Source organism: Callospermophilus lateralis, chromosome 10 (genome assembly GCF_048772815.1).
Source record: "Callospermophilus lateralis isolate mCalLat2 chromosome 10, mCalLat2.hap1, whole genome shotgun sequence".
Lineage (NCBI taxonomy): Eukaryota > Metazoa > Chordata > Mammalia > Rodentia > Sciuridae > Callospermophilus > Callospermophilus lateralis.
In genome coordinates, this window is record NC_135314.1 from 58,167,932 (window position 1) to 58,193,205 (window position 25,274).

Consider the following 25,274-nt stretch of genomic DNA (forward strand, 5'->3'; position numbering starts at 1 on the left):
GGTTCCGGGGCGCCGCCGAGCTCTTGGCCTGTGGGTCTCGAGCGGCGCTCTGCGGAAGCCGGCGCCACCCAGGCGCCGTCCGGCGGCCCGGATGGAGGAGGCCGGAGCGGTGGTGGCCACTGCCGGAGAAGCGGAACTGAACTGGTCCCGCCTCAGTGTGTCCGCCGAGACGCTGGAGTCGGAGCTGGAGGCGCGCGGCGAGGAGCGGCGCGGCTCTCGAGAGGCGTTGCTGCGGCTGCTGCTGCCCCATAACCGTCTGGTGTCACTGCCACGGGCTCTGGGCAGCGGCTTCCAGCACCTCCAGCTGCTGGACGTGAGCGGTAACGCGTTGACCGCGCTGGGATCAGAACTGCTTGCGCTGACCGGCCTGCGCACGCTGCTGGCAAGAAACAACAGGCTTGGCGGGTCAGGCGCGCTACCCAAGGGCTTGGCCGAGTCGCCACTCCGCCACAGCCTCCAAGTGCTCAATCTCAGCGGCAACTGCTTCCAGGAGGTGCCCTCCTCGCTGCTGGAGCTGCGTGCGCTGCAGACCCTCAGCCTGGGCGGCAACCAGTTGCAGAGCATCCCGGCCGAAATCGAGAATTTGCAGAGGTGAGCTGGCCCCAGTCGGAGGGTGGGAGGCCTGGGGCGGGGTCTGGGAGCCTGTGGCGCCAGGCCTGAGCGCCAGGCATTTGTGGAAAAACCGTCTTGCAGGCTCTAACAGTTGGATAGTGAGTACTGCTTAGCCATCTCCGCGACTTGTGAGGATCTAATAAGATTAGAGTCACAAGAGTTTGGTTTGGCCCGTGCAGATTTTGGAGGCAGTTTTGCTGATGTTTTCCTTGGGTCTAGGGAGTGATCTCAACTGTGTGGACTCATAAACAAATATAAATCTGAGATTACCACTTCCTTGCTCAAAAGTCTTCCATGGCTTTCCATGCTTGAAGATCAGAGTACGTGCCTTTTAGCGTGGCATACAAAGTTCTCCAATCTGACCCTTCTTGTCACTATATTTCCAGCTCCTTTTTATTCATTTATTTTCTGTTGCAACCCCTAACAATATGATTTTGTAGAGTTCAGTAAAACATGCACTTTCAGTATGTAGGGAAGGTTGCTTGTAGGTCCTGACACTGGTAGGCGCACACTAAATATGTGCTAATGGATGCAGAACCTCTGTACATGTGGTGTTCCCTTTGTCTGGAATGTTTTCTTCAGTTGGAAAAGTCTTATTTGGTTTCAGAACTTATCTCAAGGATAGCTTCTGTGATACCTTTCTTTACTACTCCCTGAAAAGAGTAATTATTGATAAATTGTACTTTCTCTGTAGATCATCCATCTCACCATTGCATTGACCTTATTAAATGTAATTATTCCTTGTTTACAGAAATTATCTGTCTTGCCTGCTAGATTATTTAATAAATGTATGTTGAATTTAATGGGAGGAGAGAAACGATAATATAAGTGCCCTGAAGGTGCCCTGGACAGAATCAGAAAATAGAGCAATGAACTATCTTTCATCTGTAAAATGTTTTCACCTCCTTTATTGGATTTTCAGAGAACAGAATGGTAGAGCTGGAAGGAACCTCAGAGTTAAGTGTGTTGAGAAGAACATTTGCCTGGGAGTAAGAACTCTTGGTTCTTAAGCCTTAGGCAAAAGTCACTCCACATATACTAATCATAGCTTCCTAATCTGCAAAATGCGACATTTGGATAAGATAACCCTTCATTTACTCCTCAGCTGATATTTATTGAGTACTTGCATGTGTCAGGCACTATCCCTGGCTGTGAATTACAGTGAAGAACATGATCCTGCCCTTATGGAACTAACATGCAGACTAATAGAAGAGACATTAAACAACTAACTATAAACCTCAGTATTTAACTACAGTGGTTATGAGTTTTATGAAGATGCACAGAGTGCCTTGAGACAACATAACAGAGGGACCTGGCTTATTTTAGTCATTGGGCAAGGGATATTTTAATTGAGCTTTGAAATAAAGAGTTAAGAATTAACTAGGGGGTAAGGGTGGTGGGATCACAGTGCATGTGAAAGTCCAGAGGCAATAAGGAGGGTGTCCAGAGGCAATAAGGAGGGTGTGACTACCAAATATGAAAAATAAGCAAGAGAGAAAGTGGCAAATATAAATTTAGGTCTCTCAAGCCATTTTTTATCTTGAAGGCCATGTTAAGTTTGGATTTTATTCTGAGTGCACATGTGTCTTGTTGCTGTGTAAGAGTGGAGTAGGGAGAGGCTGAAAACTTAAGAGGAGATTTAGAGGGCTGGTTAGGAGATCCTTGTAGTAGGATGAGAAGTAACCTATACCAGCGTTTGCTAGGAGAGAAGGTAAGAAATAGAAGGGAAGGAAAAATAATTAAAGGTTAAAATTTATAGGATGTGGTTCCTTTTAATTTTCGTGTTGTGTAATTTCAACTTTCTCATTTGAATTTTCTCAGTATACTATGAGGAACCCAGGACAAGCATTATTTCCATTACAGAGTAAAAGAAATAGGCAAAAAATCCCTGTCATAAATGCTTTAAATATATGTTTTTAATTCTTATATAATGATTCTATGAGATGACATACTTCCCCTATAAAGAAACTGAGGAAGAAACTGAATCCCAGAAAAATTAAGACTCAGGGTCAGTAAGTGGCAGAACTGTATTTGACCTCTGGGTGCTCTGACTCTAAACTTGCAATGGCGAAGTAGGACTAGAAACTCAATCTTTGGACTTCTGTTCTGTTACATCTGTACTAAGGAGAATCGGTCCGAGTTGTTCTCTTGGTTGACCTGATTTTCTGGGCTGACAACTGTGTCATGCGTGGCTCTAGGTCATTGTGTCTTTGGCTCAAATGTGTAGAATTTTTTATGTCAGTGTTTTTATTTTTAAGATGTTTGCTTTATTTCTCTTTATTGACAGAAATCAGCAAAAGTTTAGGCTGTGTTCTAAATGTGAACTCTGGATGAATATAGGCTAAAAGAGCCATGTAGAATTATATACTCTAGAGGTAGAAACAGCCTTGACAGTGATTTGATTCACTTCTTCCTTTTTACAGATGAGGAAACTGAGATTTCACAGTAGTTACTTGTTTTTTTCTTAATTCTTTTTAGTTACACCAGTAGAATATATTTTGACATAGCATACATACATCGAGTTCCCATTCTTGTGGTTGTACATGATGTGGAGTTACACTGGTCATGTATTCATATATAAACATAGGAAAGTTATGTCTGATTTATTCTGCTGTCTTTCCCATCCTCCCTTTCTCTCATTTCCCCTGTTCAATCTGGTGAACCTCCACTCTCCACCTCCCCAACTCTTCATCCCCACGTATTATGAGTCAGCATCTGCATATCAGAACATTAGGCCTTTGATTTTGGGGGGATTGCTTATTTCACTTAGCATGATAGCCTCAAGTTCCATCCATTTACTGGCAAATGCCATAATTTTATTCTTCTTCATGGCTGAGTGATATTTTATTATGTATATGTACCACATTTTCTTTATCCATTCATCTATTGAAGGGCACCTAGATTGGTTCCATAGCTTAGCTGTTGTGAATAGAGCTGCTATGAGCATTGATGTGGCTGTGTCACTATAGTGTCCTAATTTTAAGTCCTTTGAGTATATCCTGAGGAGTGGGATAACTGGGTCAAATGGTGGTTCTATTCCAAGTTTTCTGAGGAATCTCCATACTGCTTTCCAGAGTGGTTGTACTAATTTGCATTCCCACCAGCAATGTATAAGTGTTCCTTTTCCCCACATCCTCACCAACATTTATCATTACTTGTATTTTTTTTTATATCTTCATTTTTATTTGATGCTGAGGATCAAACCTGCTGCCTCACACATGTTAGGCAAGTGGTCTACCACTGAGCCACAACCCCAGCCCTCATTACTTGTATTTTAGATAATTGTCATTCTGACTGAAGTGAGATGAAATCTCAGTGTAGGTTTAATTTGCATTTCTCTAATTGCTAAGGCGTTGAACATTTTTTCATATATCTGTTGACCTGACAGATCATAGTTCTTCTATGAAGTGTCTGTTCAGTTCCTTTGCCCACTTATTGATTGGGGGTTATTTATTTTTTTGGTGTTAAGTTTTTTGAGTTCTTTATATGTCTTGGAGATGAATGCTCTATTTGAGGTGCAGTGGCAAAGAGTTTCTCCCTTTCTCTAGGCTCTCTCTTCATGTTCTTGATTGTTTCCTTTGCTGTGAAGAAGCTTTTTAGTTTGATACCATCCCATTGATTTTTTTATTTTACTTCTTGCACTTTTGGAGACTTGTTGAGGACTTTGGTTCCTAAGCCCACATGATGGAGATTTGGGTCAGCTTTTTCTTCTAGTAGGCGCACAGTCTCTGGTCTAACGCCTAGGTCCTTGATCTACTTTTTCTAAACCCCTTCTCTGACATTTTTTCCACTGTGGTATCAATGGATTCTGTTATTGGAGTATCTTGGTTTGTTTGGGACGATTTGTTTCCTTGCTTTTTCATGTTATTTGTGTGTCTACACATTTAACAGCATGGATCTGAGGCAGTAGTATATACCCTGTGGACTTACAATGTCCCCAAAGTTTTTAGTACCTCACTGTTTAGGTGGAGACAAATAATAACAACAACCAATGCAAACAATAAACAGCACAAAATAAGTATTTCCTATTATGATGTCTACAGTGTTAATTATCACAATAAATAAATGTTATGATCAGTTATTGCCTGCAATAAAACAGCAAGTTTGTAAAAGGATTTACAGTTTCAAATGGTGGACAGGGAGAAATCAGAAGTGATAGATGTAGTGATTATGAGGAAGGAGGACAGAAATAGAAGTAAAAAAAATTGAAGGAAGAGTACAAGAGAATAGAGATTGGCTATTAGCAGAAGAGAAAGAATCAGGAAACAGGTAAGAGAAAAATAAGTAAAAATTTTAAAAAATTTAAAATAAAAATAAAATAGCACAAAACAACTAAAACATGCAAATCAAACATCCTAATCCTCAAAAAACTCATCCATGAAAAATAGCTGGCTTCAAAAATGCTAGTAATGAGGGGGAAAAAAAACAAATATGAGTATGTATATCCATGCATCAATAAGGTTACAATTAAGCAGAGAAAAGAAAAAAGAAAGAAAAAAAGAGGAAAAAATATCTCCATGAAAAGTTAAAGAATTTCTGGTGGAGTTCAAAAGATTCTGTTTCTCTTCTCAGCATTTTAGGTGGGGTCCTGTGTAGTGTGAAGCTCCACACTCTGGATTGCTGGAGTGAGAGAGGTAGTCGTCCTACAAGCAGGGTTTAGGCTTAGGTGGGCTCCAGGCTCTTTGCTGACCACTTGTGTGGTGGAGGAGCCAATTCTTATCCCCTACGTGTTACCTGTGGGCCCCACATTTCCTGGGTCTTGGGTTCTTTCTCCAAATTCAGTCTCTCCCACTCTTCCAAAAACCCCCACTAGAGGAGTCTTTGCCAGCAGGTCCTGCAAGCAGCCCGATTGGAGGGGGAGGGGTAGAGCCGGATGGGTTTCCAGGAGCAGTTGTCCCCTGTGTAAACCTCTCTCCATGTTTCATTTTCTCCTGGTCACATTAGCATACTCTGTTTCATGCACTGTGTGTTTACTGGGCCTGTATTTCCCCGTTAGACGTGGATTTGCCAGGAATCAGCTCCCTCAACTGCAGGACCCCTCGCGGCAGCAACAAAATGGTTCCTTTCTTTGTCCTCTGCACACCGCCTGGAGAGATGGTGGCTTCTTTCCCATACAAGGAAGGATGTTGTGCAGTGTGCCTTTCAGTTTAGTTCGTCAGTGTTTTTGATCTCTAAATGCTCTGTACCCAGACAGCCTCAGGCCCTCTAAAAATGCTTGTTTCTCTAATTCCTTTATCCCTCCTCTTGGCTCCCAGAAGGACCACTCTGGCTGGTGCTTGTGGCTGAGGCTGCAGTAGCAGCTGTAGTGCTGAGGATTTCTTCTTTATTTTATTATATCTAACCTCCAGAGGCCCCAATCTGCTTTGAATGCCCAGTTTTAAATTCCAGTAATGCCGGCCCCTACTTTTTGTTGTTGTTTTTCACCCACTTTGCTGAGAAGGTGTCTGCTTTCTTGGTTTCACACCACAGAGTATCCAGGAAAGCAATTTCCTCTATTCGGCCATCTTGAAAAGCCCCATTAGTGACTTGTTTGAAGCCAGATAGTGACAGTGAAAGTTCATGATTCAACCCTCAAAGACTAACTACCACTATTAAAATAATGCATTAAAGCTTCAGAAATGTAGAGGTATAGGTTCAGTCAATTAAACTAAGGTGGTTATCCAGAACACTATCTTCTTTCAGAATATGTATGGATTCTCTAGGCCTCATTGGTAACCCTGATTATTGTATCCTATGCCATGCTGCTTGCATGTTTTTGTGTGTTGCAGAGATAGAACTCAGACCCTCACACATGCTAGTCATGAGCTATGCCATGCTGCCTTTGAGCCAAATCTAGTATTTTGGCACATTAAGAAGATTCTGTTCTAAGAACAGTTTAAAAGTTATGGAACTGTAAAATCCTTCAAAACTTTACCTTTCCCCACCCTTAATTATTCCACAAAGGAGTAACAAATATTATTGGTTTAGCTGGTATCATTGACCTCTTCAGAGGTATGTATTTTTATACCTTGATGATCCTTTTCCCAAGTGGCAAAATATTAGGGGAAAAAAGATTTCTGAAAGATCACTTTCAAAGTATAACATAAGTAGGTATTAAAAATCTTATTTATTTTTATGATTAACTTCATTTTCCTGGAATAAATTTGGCTATGAGTGTGAACTATAAGGTTATAGATACAGATTCTATCAAAATGTAGATTCAGCAAATAAGTATAACTTGTTTGCTTTTACGTGGGCAAACTTTTTTGATTTATAATGCTGACAAAATAGGTATAATTTGTGTTTTAATTTATTTCTTCTTCTGAACTCTTACCTTTTATTCCTTTCAGCTTAGGCATTGACTGAGGAAAGGCTTAATAATTTATTACTCACTGGGAAATAGACTTCATTTAAGTAAATGAAAGCTTCAGGGCTTTTGGCATCCAGGATGCTAGATATTTGGAGAGAAGGTTTGAGCCAAGTGAGTTTCATTGGAACTTTCCCCTAGTCTTTTCTTAAGTAATATATTTTTTCTGTTTGTGACCCTTCTTTCACCATTTGTTTGATGTGGTTTTAGAAGATAATTGTGACAAAACAAAAGCTAGAAATTAATGCCATAGAATGTTTTGAAGCTAGTGTACAACAGGCACATGTCTTAGAAAAGAGACAAGTGACTTGATTAGATGATAAATAGAACCTGGTAAAGTTTAGTCTCACGTATTGAATTTGTGACTTTGTTTCCCTCTGACTTCTTTCTTAATTTGGAGCAAGCACTAAGAAATGATACCTCTATCCCTGTGTCTACTTTTGAATGTACAATGAACTTTAAAATCCTATGGGAAGTGATCGTATTTGAAAGTTAATTATTTAATATAGGGATGCTATTTCAAGAAAAGTATTTAAGAAATTGTATGATTCTTACCTTTCTGTATTTCTGTTACTTGTCTTTTGCCTCTTGGTGTATTCCTGTCTCATCTTCCTTTAACCAACTGTGGAACTAATTGTATTTTTATTGTACTTAATGTCATTTTTTGGGGGGTGGAGAAGCAAAAAGCATTTCCTTCTTATACTTGTGGTTAAAGTTGATTGGTGCTGTGGGGCCTATTATTTTTTCAGTGGGTCATTGGTCCTTTATAAGAGAAAAGGCACCCATTTCTAAGGATTGGAAAGGTAAAAAACTTTTCAAGAACTAAATTTAAGATTGATCTGTTAATGCTAAACAGAAAGGAAAAGAAGAATTCATTTCATAAATTTAGTGAATAATTTTTTCCTATTTTCTGTCAGACAATAAACGAATAAATTTATGCTAACTCTAATTAACCAGAGGCACAGTATTACGAACATAACACTATAATTTTGCTTTAAATTCAGTAATAATTTACTTTCTAACTATGAAAAGGTATATTAGGGAAACATGCTTTAGAAATTTAGTTCCCATAAATTATTTTTTTTCTTTTTTTTTTAAATTGGTTGTTCAAAACCTTACAGAGCTCTTGACATATCATATTTCATACATTAGATTCAAGTGGGTTATGAACTCCCATTTTTATCCCAAATACAGATTGCAGAATCACATCGGTTACACATCCACATTTTTACATAATGCCATATTAGTGACTGTTGTATTCTGCTACCTTTTCTATCCTCAGCTATCCCCCCTCCCCTCCCCTCCCATCTTCTCTCTCTACCCCATCTACTGTAATTCATTTCTCTCCTTGTTTATTTTCCAATTCCCCTCACAATCTCTTATATGTAATTTTGTATAACAATGAGGGTCTCCTTCCATTTCCATGCAATTTCCCTTTTCTCTCCCTTTCCCTCCCATCTCATATCTCTGTTTAATGTTAATCTTATCCTCCTGCTCTTCCTCCCTGCTCTGTTCTTAGTTGCTCTCATTATATCAAAGAAGACATTTGGCATTTGTTTTTTAGGGATTGCCTAGCTTCACTTAGCATAATCTGCTCTAGTACCATCCATTTCCCTGCAAATTCCATGATTTTGTCATTTTTTAGTGCTGCATAATACTCCATGGTGTATAGATTCCACATTTTTTTTAATCCATTCATCTATTGAAGGGCATCTGGGTTGGTTCCACAGTCTAGCAATTGTGAATTGTGCTGCTATTAGTTCCCATAAATTATTGAAAGATTTCAAGTCCATAGAACTTTGGAAATTATTTGAATTTGAAAGTGAGAAGTCCATAAGTTTAGTATACTGGTTGTGTAATCTGATTAATGATACCCATGAATTTCGAAAGAGAATTTACAGTACATCATTTCAAAATCATGGGTTTGGTTATATTTTAGAACTTCAGATCTTTCCCTGCCAAAAGTCACAGTAACTACTAGTGTTTGGCATCCATTCTGACTGAGTACATGCCCTGCCCACTCCCAGTGAGACATGTCTTCTCTCAATGAATATCTCCCATTGAGAGAAGACATTGAGTAGTTACTGACCACTAAAGACTAATTTCTCTTAGTTATTGACTATTTTAGTAACTTCAGGCTGCTAAATAAAATACCATAAACAGAGTGACTTATAAATAACAGAAATTTATTTCTCACAGTTTTGGAGGCTAGGAAGTCCAGTATAGAGCTGGTGGCAGATTGTCTGTTCAAGGCCTTCTTCCTGGTTCATAAATGTCAGATTTCTTGCTGTGTCTTCATAAGACAGAGAAAGGAAGCATGTTCTCTAAGGACTCTTATGTGGGCATTAGTCCAATTCATGAGGGCTGTACCTTAATGACTTCATCTAATCCTAATTACCTCCAGAAAAACATCACTTTCAAATAACATTGCATTAAGGGTTAGGGTTTGTTTCATTGTGAATTATGAGAGGGTGCAGGCATTCTGAAAATAACACTAAGCTAAGCAAATAGGACGGTGTTTGTACTTGCCCTCGGACTCACTCTTCTCTTTCTTCACTTTTTTCCCCCACTAGATCAAGTTTGCCAAACTTTTCCCCCAGTAGTCCTCTCATTAAAATAGTTTCTTTTCCAGGGTAGTTTCATTTATTTGAATTCCAAATATTCTATTCTATTTAAGTAGTTCTCCTTATTGAAAAATAGGGATTTCTGAGTATTTGAATATTAACTTACACCATATGGGACAGGATCAAAATACTCTGCCCAAGATCCTCCCCACCACCACCAGTATTTAGGACTTATATGAGGTAAAATCCAATCTTGTAACCAGATAGTTGATTTTTGCTACAAGGTAATCTTTTTTTTTTTTTTCAATATTAGTTTTAGTTTTCGGTGGACACAACATCTTTTATTTATTTATTTTTTTATGTGGTGCTGAGGATCGAACCCAGTGCCCCGCGCATGCCAGGTGAGCGTGCTACTGCTTGAGCCACATCCCCAGACCCCCCAAGGTAATCTTTGAAACAGAAAAAAAAGTAGCATATCAAAATTACTTGTCTGCTTACTTTTTCTTAGTATTATGAGTCTAGGGAAGAATATAGTCTTGAAAAGTTTTACATTATCAGAAATTGGGGGCGGGGGATGATTCATTTATTTAAGAAAAAAAAAAACTTCAGATTCAAGTTGGTTGTCTGAATCTCCACACATCACAGAAGGCTGAGATTATGAAAAACAGAAAAGAAATTCAATGAATGGAAGAAATTATACCTGACAAAGTATCTAATAAGTCTGTCAGTAAAGGATTTAAAAATAGTTTTCTAAGTTTAGAGAGATCAAGGAAAATAACTTCATCAGTGAAAACAAAAGAATACGAAGTTTTAAAACTGACAATTACAAAAGCTCCAGTTCCTAGAAATGAAAAAATATATATAATACCCCTCCACCCCATTTGTGATTTTGCTTTCCTGGTTAACTGCAGTCAAAATATTAAATGGGAAGTTCCAGAAATAAACAGTTTTATAAGTTTTAAATTGTACTGCATTCTGAGTAGCATGATGAAATCTTATAGAGTCCTACCCTATATGTGACTTATCCCTTTGTCACACTTATATACTCTATGCCCTGCCTCTTAGGCACATAGTAACTGCCTTGGTTATCAGATCAATTATCTAAGTAGCATGCTTATGTTCAGTGGCCCTTATTTAATAATGGCCACAAAGTACAAGAATAATGATGCAGGAAATTCAAATACGTTAAAGAAAATCCATAAAGTGCTTTCTTTAAATTAAAAGGTTTAAGTTCTTTACTTAGAAGAGAAAAACATTGTATGCTTCAGTTGCTAAAATCTGTGGTAAGAACAAATCTAGCTGTGCAGTTATAAAGAAGGAAAAAAAATTTGTGGTAGTTTTCTGTCAAATATCAAACCACAGAGCACCATAAGTGCTCAGTTAAGAAGGAAAAGGCAATAAATTATAGGGTTCAGTACTATCCCTGGTTTCAGGCATCCACTGAGAGTCTTGGAATATATTCCTCAAGGATAAAGGGGACTTGACTATGAACTTACTAAATGGGCTACATGGCGTGGACTCCACCAAAGAATGAGTCCAAAAGCCAAGGGCTTGCTAAGGCATTCTTCTGAAATGCAGCACAGTAAGATAAAAAATGAAAGGCTTAAACGAAACAGAATGAAGGATAGATCCTGAAGTTCATACTACCAAGAGCAATTCTAGGGGGAAGAATAAAAAGAATGAAAGACAACGAGGGTTGAAATAGTGACTGAAGTTTCCCACAATTAAATAAAGCTAACTCTCTAAACTGATATTTTGACACCTTATAATAAAACTTAAGATAGTGGAAAAAATACTCAGAGCACTGAGGGAGGGGTGAAGCAGACCCCCTACAAAGGAACAGTAGTGATATTGACTGTAATTAGATAATGGAGCAGTATTTTCCAAATGCTAAGAAGTAACTGCTAACCTAGAATTTTATGTCCAATTAACTTATTACTCAAGAGTGAAGGGCAGAATAAAGACATCAGAGTCAGGAGCAATGGCACATGCCTGTAATCCCAGAAGCTCAGGAGGCTGAGGCAGGAGGGTCTCAAGTTCAAAGCCAGCTTCAACAACCTAGCAAGGCCCTAAGCAACTTAGTGAGACACTATTTCAAAATAAAAAGGGCTTGGAATGTACCTTTGTTTTTAAGTGCCCCTGGATTTAATTCCTGATACCAAAAATAAATATATCAGAATATTCAAAGACTAAACCATGAGTCTTTGCTGAAGGAACTTCCGAAGGAAAATTGAATTTTAAACGATGTACCAAAAATAATGATGAACAAAGAAATTGGTAAAAGATGTTGATAAATCTGTATATTGATTCATAATAAATTTATTTAAAAATCAGTAAAACGGTAGAAAATCAAGGTAAACTAAATCTAGAAAATGATACAAAGAGAAGATCAGAGAATGGCACAAGGATATGTTTAGGAATGAGAGCATGCAAAGGAAATTGAAGGGGTAACAAAATTGGGGGTATTAAAATAGAAATAGCACCTACTGCAGGGTAAAATAGCAGGGAGCAGTGAACAAAGGAAATGATGTCCACAGCAAAGGGCAGAGTGAAGGGGAAAAAAACGCATAGAACAATCAAATCGTACCCTGTTTTTAAGAATTACATTTAAAATACAGATTCACCAGTCAGTTCAAAGGATAGAAAAAGATTCCAGGCAATGTAGCTTCTCCAAACTGCTGCATCAGACTCCAGTCACACCTCTGCTTCCATTCCTGCCCCACAGTGCTCCTCCTGAACCACTTCTAGTGAATTTAAAGGAACAAAGAGAAATGTTTCATGTGAATTAAAGAACTTCAACAGAAGTTTTGGAAGGCAGGAACTTGAATGTATCTGCAATATAACTTCTATATTGAAGGAAAAGAGCAAAAATTGGCAATTCTGAAGGAAAGAAGAAAAACCATAGTTATGGTAGGAGAGAAAACCAGTAAGAAGGCAAAGTAGTAAGAGAAACCAAAAGAAACTTGAGTTTCTCAGTGTATAAGATTGGCACACATTCTTTTAGTACATATAAAACAAGAATAAAAATAGATCATGCTATAGGCCATAAAGGAACAAAGTTGCATAGAACATATATTTGACAACAACAAAGCTCCCAACAAATTAATGAGTAAAAGTCATCTAACCCATGAGAAAAATGGGAAAATGAGATGAACAGGAAATTCTCCCAAGAATCACATTTGGCCCAAAACATAAAAAAGATACTAAACTTCACTAATAATTAGGGAATGGCAGATCTGCAAATTAAAAGCACAGAATGATGCCATTTTCCACACCATCAGATATCTGTTTTAAAAATTAAAGTCAGTGATGATCCTAAGTGTTGGCAAAGTAATGGGTTAAGTAAGGAGTACTCTCAGATGCTGATTGTGGATATGTAGAGAATGATAGCTCTAGAGGGCAAGTTGGCTTTATCTGTTAAAATTATACCTTATATTCTAAAACCTACCCTTTTTCAGGCCCCTCCCCTAGAACTCAAATTCAGTGCATCTGGATGGGGCCAGGATTTTGTAGCTTTGAAAGTATTCCAAGTAATTTCTTTTTTTTTTAATATTTATTTTTTAGTTTTAGGTAGACACAGTATCTTTATTTTACGTTTATGTGGTGCTGAGGATCGAACCCAGTGCCTCATGCATGCTAGGTGAGCAATCTACCACTGAGCCACAATCCCAGCCCCTCCAGGTAATTCTTAACATAGAAGTTTGAGTAATTGCTAAGCTGGCTATTTTCTCCCATTTTTAAAGATATTTTGAAAGAATGTTAGTTCTTCTGAGTTAGCAGATTTAACAGAAGACAAAAGTAACAGTAAAAGAAAAGACATGTGTGTATATGTTTGTTTATTTCCATATATATTTTAAGAACTAATTCTGCCACCTCCTGCAGAAAACCTTTTGGATTTTGCAGACTTTCTATAGTCATTAGAGAATAGTATTGTATTGTGGTGCAATACATGCTGTGTTCGAAATATTAATTTATTTTCTAGTAAATAGGATAATTATATTGAACTTTAACTTCATGGTAATGGTCAGCTTTACATATAATTTAGTCAGCCTCTGATAATGTACTTGTTATAATAAGAGCAAATAAGAAATATAGAGGCTTCAGATATATTTTTCTACTTAAAAAAAAAAAAAGGCTAATGGTTTTCCTCTTGCTTGCTACTACATTAACCCAAGCATACTACAATGGGATCAATCTTGTCTGTGGATTTCTCAAGAAGAATTTTCCTCTTCCCTAAAACAGTGTACTCATTGAACTTTAAAAGTTCTCTTCTTCACCTTGAAGCTTCCTCTTTCTTCCCATCTAAATGGACTGAATTCATAGCCCATCCCACATTGTAGTACTTTGGGGAAGTTTTTCTAATTAGTACTATTGTGGTTTTATTTTATTCTATCTCTTTTCAGCTCCTCTCTAATTTGTGAGTTGTTCTCCTTATTTTGATATTTTAATTGTGTGATCCCTATTTTTGGACCTGTTTTGTGTTTGATAATGCTATTGTCTAACATTGGTGTGTCATGTCTCCTTAGTTACGATCTAAGCTCCCTGAAGCTTTCATTATTTCTCTAGAGTATGGGTAGCATATAACAAATCCTAAGTAAAACATTTGCTGAACAGATCAAATGAGCTCATTGTAGTAGAGACAATGGAGTTCTTTGTCTAAGTTATATTTATTTACTTTTTTGTTTTTGTTCATTTTCTTTTGCAGTTTAGAGTGTTTATATCTTGGAGGAAACTTCATCAAAGAAATCCCACCAGAATTAGCAAATTTGCCTTCTCTGACTTACTTGGTATTATGTGACAACAAAATCCAAAGTGTGCCTCCTCAGCTTTCACAGTGAGTAGTTTCAGGCAATTTATGTATATACACATACATCCATGCATAGAAATTGTTGTCTTGCATTAACTCACATGTTTTACAGACAGATAAGAATTAGATATTCTCAAAGCAACTAATATGATAATTATGGCTCTGGGATTTACTGTGAGTTGGGTTATTTTTAATTTTACTTTTAAATGCTCTAGTTTATTCCTCACAGTATTTGTTCAGCTTGTTTTATGTAATCAAAAAATAGTATATTAATTTGACATAGGTTTCCCTAGGTTTTATGGGATTTCTAGTGAATTTATATTTGATATGAAACATTCTTATTCTACACTTCTTATGAGGCTTTATAATGTAGGGGATCTTCATTTTTATTGCATCTGAAATCTTTCCCTTTTTAGGTATTGGAATCTTTAAAAATAATATTACACATAAAATACTCTTAAGTATTCTAAGCTAAGATTCCAGGGGCAAAAGTCTATATGACATTTATAAGTCTGTACTCCATCTAGTTTCAGCATCTTTTAATTTTATTTCCATTAACCTGAGTTGCTCATTTTTTTCAGGAAGTCAGGCTCTGTATGCATAAATACATATATACATGCATGCACATATATAAACTCAGCTTATGTTACCCACTGCCATTGATTTTGTACTGCATTCATTCTAGGCTGCATTCACTTCGTTCCCTCAGTCTCCACAATAACTTGCTGACATACCTGCCTCGAGAGATCCTCAACCTTATTCATTTGGAAGAGTTGAGTTTACGAGGAAATCCATTGGTTGTTCGTTTTGTCAGAGATTTAACATATGACCCTCCAACTCTCCTGGAATTAGCTGCACGGACCATTAAGATCCGGAACATTTCCTACACTCCTTATGATCTTCCGGGGAATCTTCTTAGATACTTAAGTTTAGCCAGCAATTGCCCAAACCCAAAGTGTGGAGGTAAGTAAAATAGTGTTAGTTACAGTGTTAGTGTTTCCTACTCATTTAGCTATTTTTAAAATTTGATCTAAATGTTGTTTTAATTAGCCAAGACTTTTTTCAGAGAAAGATAGTTTTTTTTTTCTTTCATCCTTTTAAAGTTAAGACATTTCACCTTTTGAGGATTTCTCTCTCTCTTTCTTTCTTTCTCTTTCTCTCTCCTCCCACCCCCTTTTTTTCTTTTTCTTGTTTTGGTATTGGGCATTAAACCCAGGGCATGTTACCACTGAGCTACATCCTAGTCCTTTTTATTTTTTTATTTTAAAACAGGATCTCACCAATTTGTTTAGGCTGGCCTTGAACTTGTACTCCCTCCCAAATCTCTGGGACTACAGGCATGTGCCACTCTGTCCAGCTCTTTCTTTTCTAAATTCTTTCCATAATATTTTTGGATTCACCATAAGTAAAATACCCAGGCAGTCTCAGTCTTATGAGGCTTTATTATCATAAGATAATAAAAAGTAAGATGATAAAAGGAAAGGAAACACAAAGGAAGTGTAAATAGTCCTTATTGTTTAAAAAGTATTTCTAAAATGTTTGTACATCATTTATTTTATTTGAAGGACACTTTCTTAGGCTTACCATTCTTTGTATCATATAACCTTAAAAAGAGTGTGATTCAGGAATTATGAGAATGGGCCAAATGCATGTCAGTTTCAATATAGTACCATAGAACTTTATATTATGAATTTTAATTCTTTAAAATTTATTCTTTCAAATTCATAGAGGATTTGGATGGAATTAAACAAATGATAAAATGCAGAGCAGTCTAAGGTATCTCAAAGAATTCAGAATGCCACTAGGAATTAAAGGAGGGGGAGTGTATTTGATTAGATCTGGGAATGAGAAGATAATTCTTGACAGTAGTTAGATTTTAATAGGGTAAGATTGAGGATAGGAAATTTTCATATGGAGAAAGTGAAGTGGAGACAGAACAGTATGGGGCAGAGTGTTAGATGAATGGCAGTTGGCTCACATGTTCAGTTAGGGCAGTAATGAGAAACAAGAATGAAAAGATTCATTAAGACCAGGTTGAAAAAGACCTGAATTGCCAGATTGTGTGGGTAGAAATTGGTGACTGATAGTGGATCATTTTATTTTGGCTTCCTTATAAAAGTTCCTTTTTTAAAAATTCCTTTTTAATAGGGTCATAGAAATATTTAATTAAGTACTGGAGAAATGTTGCATAACAATGGTCAAAAATCAGGTGAGATTTTCCCTGAAAGTCTCCTCTTGTCTTGAAACTGTTATAATATTTTAAAAAATGAGAAGATTATTAAGTTACTCAAAGATTGCTATAAAAGAAAAAAAAAGATACATTGGGTTTATAAAAGACAAGACAGACCACACATTGGGTTTATAAAAGACAAGACAGACCACACGTTAGGCCATTTCTGGCCATTCACTCTTAGAAGTAGAGGTTGCAGTTCTGTGTCTTGGGAAAAGTGCATAAACCTCTCTGGCTTCTCTTTCATGAATTGGCTTTACAATGGCTAAGGACACAGGACGGAATTCACAAAAGGCCTCCATGCCTCATGGTCTAAATCTAGTCTGCTTTGAGTCATCCTTTTCTGGAAATGAACTTCTTTTCTCTCTTAAATGGTTTCTGTTAACTTTTTTAGTACACTGAAGTGCTATTTATTTTAGGAATGCTTTAAAAATTACCATTTTAAAATTTGAGATAATATGTAAAATGAACTATTAGATATTTCCCCCCTCAGATTCATTATTGAATTATGAATTTAAAATAATTTTATATTTTTATATTCTGTGAGAGATTTTCCTTTTGTATGTGACTGACAAATAACAAAATATTGTATTGTTTTAGCTTATAGTAACTCCATAATGCTTTATTTTATTCTATTATTGTTGGGTTGCAAACACATTTTTAGGGATTTATTATTAGTTTACTGACTAACCAGTTATTGAATGTTTCTGTTTTTCTAAATCATTTAGAAATCATTGTTGTTTCTTGGATACATGTTTTTATTTTGATCTCTTCTGTGACAAACACACAGTAGCTGGGAAACTTAAGTTAGAGTGTAAAAGTTGAAATTCCTCTCCAGAAAGGCAGTGAACCCAAATTTCTAGATATTCCGGTTTTACTGCAATTGTTGGACAGCCTTGGTATGTCAGAGATGTGCAGTATCTTTTTAAGGATCAACTGAAACCCAGAGGCATGTAAACCTTTTTCCTTCTGCACTGGCTACATTTCTGCCTATTGAAGAACTATAGTTCAGGAGCACTAAATTAGGAACCAAAAGAGCTGCCTGCTAGTAATTGTGTGAGAATCAAGTGAAATCATCAGTGAATCAGCTTTGCAGCCTATAGACTTAGAGCCCACGTAAATATAAGATGGTATTTTGTTTCTTTTGCTTTCGCTTTTTCAGATTGTAAGAACAGGAGTACCAAATACCATCTCCTTACTGCATATTTTGTGCATATCTAATTCTTAAGAGAATTATAAAAGGGGACTTTTATTTAGCTTTAGTCTCCTGCCTGTGGGACAAAGCCAAAGGGGTGGCTTGGGGGATGGAAAAAGGGCACTTAAGGTATCCTGTAATCTCCATCAGCCACTGACACCAAGTCACTCACAGAAAAGATGCTAAGTGTCCTTAATAACCCACTTCCTGAAGATAAATTTCCTGGCCTCTTGCAGCCAAATTTCCACCCCTAAGACCCTCCAGTATTTCTATATGTAGTGCTATAAAAGTGACTACTAATTCTGTTTAAGATTCATAAGAGAGGCTTGGGGTTGTAGCTCAGTGGTACAGTACTTACCTAGCATGTGTGAAGCACCGGGTTCAATCCTCAGCACCAGTTCATAAAAGAGAAAAGTATGTGACAGTTCTTCAGAATTCTGGGAAAAAAATATCAAACTGTGGCTCTTTGCTTTGTAATGATTACTGTGTATTCCTTTTCTCTAGGAGTCTACTTTGACTGCTGTGTCAGACAAATTAAATTTGTGGATTTCTGTGGGAAGTATCGCCTCCCACTGATGCACTACTTATGTTCGCCAGAATGCTCTTCACCCTGCAGTTCTGCCTCTCACAGCTCCACTTCCCAGAGTGAATCTGACTCAGAAGACGAAGCTAGTGTTGCTGCACACAGAATGCAGAAAGTTCTTCTTGGCTGAACAGAAATACAGGATGTTATGAAATACTTTTAAAAAAAAAATGAGCAAAGATGATTAGAAAAGAAAATAGAGCTAGAAGTTGACTATCTTCATCTTGAATGTCCATGAAAGAATCTGAGATGATGTGAAAGATTTTATGTTCATCTACCCATTCAGCAGGAATAAGTTCAATTCCATGTTTGGAATCTTTGAATATAATTTGAATATAATCCGAATGGCAGATTCAAATTTGGCTAATTGTTGTGCAATTTCACAAGTTTTGCATGAATCACGTAGTAGAATCGTATATTTTGAAGAGCAGTGGTATAATAAGGCCATGAATAGTGAAACTTGTGGCAGGTGAGATTAAAAAAAGTAAGAAATTATCAAAGCTATAATTATTACCAGGGTTATCCTTGGGTCTAGGCTGAACACCATACAACAAACAAGGTTAGCTCTTTGCTTATTTTGTCTGTGTAGATTGCAGACCTATTCATATAAGCTCACAGATGGTTACATAGGACCTAAACTTTTCTGACCAACTAACTGTAAAGTAAGGGGTATAACTTGTAAGTGGGATAACTTTTCATTTCTTCTTCTTTGTTTTGTATGATTGTTATTAACTTTATATAGTTTAGCAATGACTTGTTATAGTGCCTTAATCCTAGCAAGAATATGGAAACTTACTCAAGAAATAATGCCAGAGCAGCCTATAACCCAATGTACTATGCAAGACACTTTAAAATATGCTTTAACAGAACTATGTAAAAACTGTATACCTAACAGCTGAGCTCATGGCCACCGTAACTTTTTTTATTATTTATAATTTTTTTCAGTGTGCAGTGGTCCCTTGTAAGCAAATCACTTTTTATAGTTAATGGGAAGCTACCATCTTGATCAGTTTATTCCTTATCAGACAGAATAATACTTTTAATAAAAAGCTGGAAAAGATGTAAGTCAAGAAAGCTTCTTTGTATCTTGAATGAATAGGGGGGAAATTTTAACAGTCAAATGTGACTCCTTTGTGTAGTGTACTAAAGCTGCAACTTTCTCTGCATTTTAAAGAAAAATGAATAAAACTAGAAAAACATGGCAATAAGGCAAATAAAGTTAGGAGCAGGAGTCATTGTGTTCATACACAATAGAATACCCAAACTAGTTATCCATGGAATAATTTTTTGAAAATAAAATACTGATAGAATGGGGCGGGGGAACAGAAGATGAGATACAGGGAGTTGATGATAAATTTAAAATGTATCCTTGAAGTATAGGAGAAAAATAGTTTCAAAAATTACCAAATTTTTATTAATTAAGTGTTTTATAAACTAATATTATAAATCGATATTACAGAATACACAACACTTTCATCATAATTAGCTAACCAATCTATGATAAAATGATGGCTAGTTGGCAAACGTTAAATATACAGTGCTACATAGGCAGATTACCTTAGAGCCTCTCTGACTTCTAGCATTTATGACTGGGCACATCATTTCTTAAAAGCTGATTATTGTATAATATATATGTATGTTAGGTTTTTTTTCATATGTATTATTTTTTACTTTAGAAGAAAGTATAGTATAGGATAATTTAGGGTTTGTGTGTTTGTGTGTTTATTCATGAAACGTCATGAAAGTTTCATGACTGCAGTTGTGAAACGCTGCTATAGAGATCCCTTTACCTTTACCCTGTTAAAATGTAGTAAGATTCTTATTTTCTTTTTAACTCAGAATTTTTTTATGTGTATAGAAGTGATTTAATATGTTTCTACTGTCTATTGAAGTAGTATGTGAGTAATTATAAAATATAAAGTTTTTGCTTACTTCTAAAATGAGCCACAGCGAGCTGCAGACAGCAAGATTATGAAAAGTAAAAATGACTTAGGCTGTGCCTAAATGACAAACCTAAAATGTTTTGTAACTAACTGATTTAGATTGGTAGGACCAAATTTTTCTGGCTTAAATGCCTCTGTTTACTTCTTAATTGACTATTAGCTTTGACATAAGTTAACAGCTTAGTTGATCTTCTAAGAATTAAATAAGCATGTAAATATAGCATTTAACCTTCCCAGGCTTCCTAGAATAAAGGTACATTGCTTGATCTTTTACAGATATAAACTACTCCAACCAGAGACAGTTTCTAGCCTGTGCCATATAATGGAGATGAATACCACAGTGTTCTTTCAACAAAATCTTTGTTAGGGTTCTTTACATGTACAGCTGAAAAATCTTTGATCGGTGCGCTACTGTCTTTGGTAACTTTTAAGTAAATCTACATTTTAGCATTAGTTTTCCTTTTGTTGTTGTTTTTTTTTTTCTCCCAAATCTTTGACCTTAGCCTTTATAAGAGCTGCTGATAGTTTCTAAGATTTTCTTCTTTTTCACTATTTTTCCTTTCCTTTTAAAATAAATAATAGAAATTAACCAGAAAATGAGATACAGGGAGTTGATCATCTAAAACAATATAAACAGCTCCCAAGTCATGTAGCAGACTTTGTATTTAAAATGTTAGTCTTACTTGTTAGTTGCTAAGTTCCATGTTTCTGTTTAACTATTGTTAATGAATTTTGAGGATTTTTTTAAATGATGTGAAAAAACAACAAAGTAGTTTTCATAATCAAATTAGGTTTAGATATTGCTCCACTTGGATGATTTTAGTGAACAAAACTACTTAAGCAGAACATTAATATATGTTGAGTGGAATTCTTCAGTGCTAATATTCAAAATTGGAATTGGGTACATTATATATTCTCAACTTATTCCTAGAATCCAGTGTATCAGCCTCACCAAACTGAGGCAGAATAGGACTTTAGGAAATAGGAAGATTCACTAATATGATATTGATTCCATGTTGCCAGGGATTGACTGACATAAGGACCTGTGGTCAGAATTCTCAATATTCCCTGTATATGAGTAGTAGAGATAGATCTAGAGGTGACTGTTCATATTTTATTTCTAAATGTGTGCTGAAGGAATCGCTTGTCCTAAAATTCTTGATACTAAAATTTTAAGTTAAAAAAATTCTAAAGATTTGCATTATAATTGTACCTCAAATGTGAGAAAGTTTTGTGTTTATGTCAATAAAAAAGGCAGTTCATAATGGTGCAGTATAATACAGCAGACCAATTTTACCAGACATTGTAAATATCAAGTTTATTGCTGGAGTGGTAAAGAAATCTTTAAAAGCAACAAAGTATAGGGACAGAGAAGTCACCAGACACCCAGGAATATCTCTGAGCCAAGAAAGCTCTTTAGAGTAATAGTGAATTGTTTTTAAATTAAGTCACTAAGTAGCTTATTGACTACCATCTAAAAGCCTTTATTACTAAATTTATTTAATGTCTTGGACTTGGGAGATGGTTCACATCCCGCCATAACTGAGGGCCCGCAAGTAATAGGATTTTCTTCCAGTCAACCTTGCTCTTCACAAAGAGAAGGTAGTACCTCATTAGCCTGAAATTTGTGGTACGGCAGGTAGCCCTGATTGATATTTACCTTTTCACTATGTGTTTTTTTTTTTTTTTTTTTAAAAAAAACAACACTAAGTAAATAGTGCAAATAAAGTTTGATCTTCTAAAGCATTTTAGCAGCAGCTATTTATGTATTTAAACAGTGGTTATTATTTCTAAACCTCATATAACCCCTGTAGACAAAACTATATTAGTTAGAGTATGTATATAGAATTAGTTTAGCAGCATTTAGTTAGAAATACCTAATTTTAACCTAAATAAGCTCTTTCTCATCTAAAAGTAGATATGATTATGTCATGAATACCATTCCCCATGCGAGGCCCTGAGTTCAGTCCTTAGCCCTGAAAAAAATAAAATAAAAATATACATATACATGTATATCTGTATATCACTCTCCATTTAGTCCAAAATAGTGAGATTTTTAAGTTGTATGGAATGTTAACCCTGTGGTAAAGGCTGCTGTATAGGTTTTTAGGCAACGTGCCCTGTAATGCATAATTCTGATTCCTCATTGTATCTCTGTACTAAGCACTAAACACAATATAATAGTAATGAATTTAGTAGCATGCTGTTTTGTATTTTCATTATAAACATCATAATTTTATAGGTAGCAGTGTCTTGATTTATGGTCAGAAAGCATGTGCCTTAAATCTTCCACTCTAGACCCAAAGTTTGGGAAACTAATCATTTAATAAGTTATGACAGCCTCATGATTATTTGTATTTCACTTGAGAGATAAGGACTGATCCTGAGAGATTTCTTCACCTAAAATAATGCCCAGGTATGAGTTCTAGGGCTTCTGGGGAGGGAACTGAAATCATGTATACTGTTATAGAGGTCAAAGCCATAAGCATCAGGGTTGTCTGAAATAAAATCAGTGAAAAAGTGTATTTTCTTACATATTATTTTAATTTAAAAATATATCTGGTACCACCAAAGGGTAACAGTGGTTTCTAACCAACTTCATATTTATAGCAATATATAAAAATATTGTTATTGTGAGGCCTAGCATATTTTGCCACTGTTTTGTTGTTGTTGTTGTTGTTGTTATGTAGGTTTAAAGGGGGTATGTTTTAATATTATGCATGTAAATACCTCCATTCGCTTTTTATTTTTTGGTTCATATTTACTAAGAATTAATGTAAAAAATAACAATTCATTAACAACCATTACACATCATTGAACTCTCACAGGGTAATACTGATTTGGGTGCTACTAGACTTTTAGCTAGCATTTGTCAATCTCAAGAATTCATGTAAAGGACAGTATTCAATCTAGTATATATTAAAATCCATTAGTTTAATGAAGGTTATTTATATACTGTCATACAGAAAGCCATGGCAGAAAGACCATCTGCATTTACCAGAACTTCTTTCTTCAGCTGTGAATAAATTGGTTAACATTTTTTATTCAGAATTCCATCTAAGGGAAGAAACTGGGATATTGCTGGTATTGCAAACTGCTATTGCTGGTATTGCAAAAACATTACTAAATTGGTTGATTCTGCTTATTATTTATATTAAGAGAGTTCTTTCACTAATTGAAATGGTTAACATTGAGGTGGTGTTGAGGAAGAATATTAACCTTCAAAGTCACTTTACAACAATCGTGCAGACTTGTGTTGAGGTTTGTTGCATTCTGAGCCCTCTTTATAATTTATGAGAAACAAAAACATAATGGGACAAAATTATAGAATAATCAGTATTTTTAACTTTTTATAAATAAAAAGTTTGGTCCTTCAAGTATTAGTGGAGGATACTAAAATGTATTGACTTTTACTTTGGTCAAATTACTATTTTTGATCTGATTTTTAAATTTTCTGTAATTGGAATCTTGTGAATTAGGAATATCTTTATAGATATATGGATAATGAAAGCTTAATGGTAAAATAAGTGTAATTCAGCAATATGATAAGTTTTTTTCTCAACGTAAGCTATAGTTTACTTTATCAGATTTATATGTAACCTTATAATGGTAAATGCTCTAAAAAGAATATCTAATCTACTTCAACTCTATTACCTACTACCCCTTCTCCCCAGGACATATAAAAAAATGTATGTATTCGATCTTCTGTATGAATTTTGCCTTACTAAACATTGTGCCTTATTTTATTAAATTGTTTTGTTGGAATCCAGTTCTGTATTTTAAAAATGTAACAATTAACAAACATTTACCTGTTTAAAAAATCTAAAATCCTAATAATGTTTATATTTGCCTGTTGTTATATCATTGCTTATCTGTTTTTTGAATTTATTCAATACATGAATTCATAAATTAAACATCTGTTAGCACTTATTCTTTATTATACATGCAAGGATAAAAGATGAATTAGACCAGGTCCTATCTACTAGAGTTCTGTTTGCCTTCACAATCTTAGTAGATAGGAATATATGTTTGAATAAGAAATTGGCAAGATCATCTTGCTTACTAGGGTCAGTTACATCTTGCATTGGTCCAGAATCACACAATCTGCACACAAAGTAATACAGTAGTAACAATGATATTATAACAATTCATATTGGTGGTTCTTTATTACCATTATTATGGTGACCTTAGAATATTTGACATTTTTCTAGAATATGGGAAAATATTGTGGTTGATTATGAGTTGGGGTAAACAGTGGATAGGAAGTACACATTCTTTACCAAATATATTTCAAATTTGATGAGATGAAGAAAGCTCAGCCTGTCCCTGGTTAGGGTATAGGAAGGCTTCTTGGCAAAAAACGATCCAGAAATTGGAGAGATGAGAATAAACACAGAATGAACTCTGATCTCTTAGCTTTCCTGAGCATAAAGCTATTATCTAACCCACCCATTCTTAGAACTAATATTAGAAGGAAATTTTATTCTTCAATGCTTAATATAACTTTCTAGATACCAAATAGAAATCAACACTTTTCAGGAAGTGTGTTTGACTTGGATGTATCCATCCATCCTACCACTTGCTTCTAGTTTCATGAGCAATACATCAGCATTTCCCAGATCAGAGCTAGAAGAAGACTTAGAAGTCTGAAATTAGTTGAGAGATGTGGCCAAGTCTCAATCCAAGCTTCTGGACTTCTACTTCAATACTTTGCACTATAGAATACTGCTGCTTTTATTTAATATGCCCTGACTGGAAATCATAAACAGTATTAGTATTGCACTATAACTGGTCTGCCAGCATTGAAATGATGTCAGCAGTGTATCTCCTCGGTGTAATCAGTTTGAGATCTGATGGGGGGCTTCAGATAAGAGTAAACGTCTGGGTAGTTATCTACATTTATGAAGCATATTTAATAATTTATTTAATCCTGTGACACTGAGGTAGGAACAGATTTGGTGAAATTTGTTGGTGTGCTTAATCAAAGACTTCTC

At 35.8% G+C, this 25,274-nt stretch overlaps 1 protein-coding gene across 1 annotated transcript; it reads left to right on the plus strand.

Moving 5' to 3' along the window:
* On the plus strand, positions 1–24,194 carry Lrrc58 (leucine rich repeat containing 58). Its single transcript, XM_076867708.1, has 4 exons — positions 1–591; positions 14,228–14,356; positions 15,015–15,292; positions 18,259–24,194. The coding sequence occupies exons 1-4, from the start codon at positions 92–94 to the stop codon at positions 18,465–18,467; spliced, it is 1,116 nt and encodes a 371-aa protein (XP_076723823.1). The 5' UTR covers positions 1–91; the 3' UTR covers positions 18,468–24,194.
* The last annotated feature ends 1,080 nt before the right edge of the window (positions 24,195–25,274 follow it).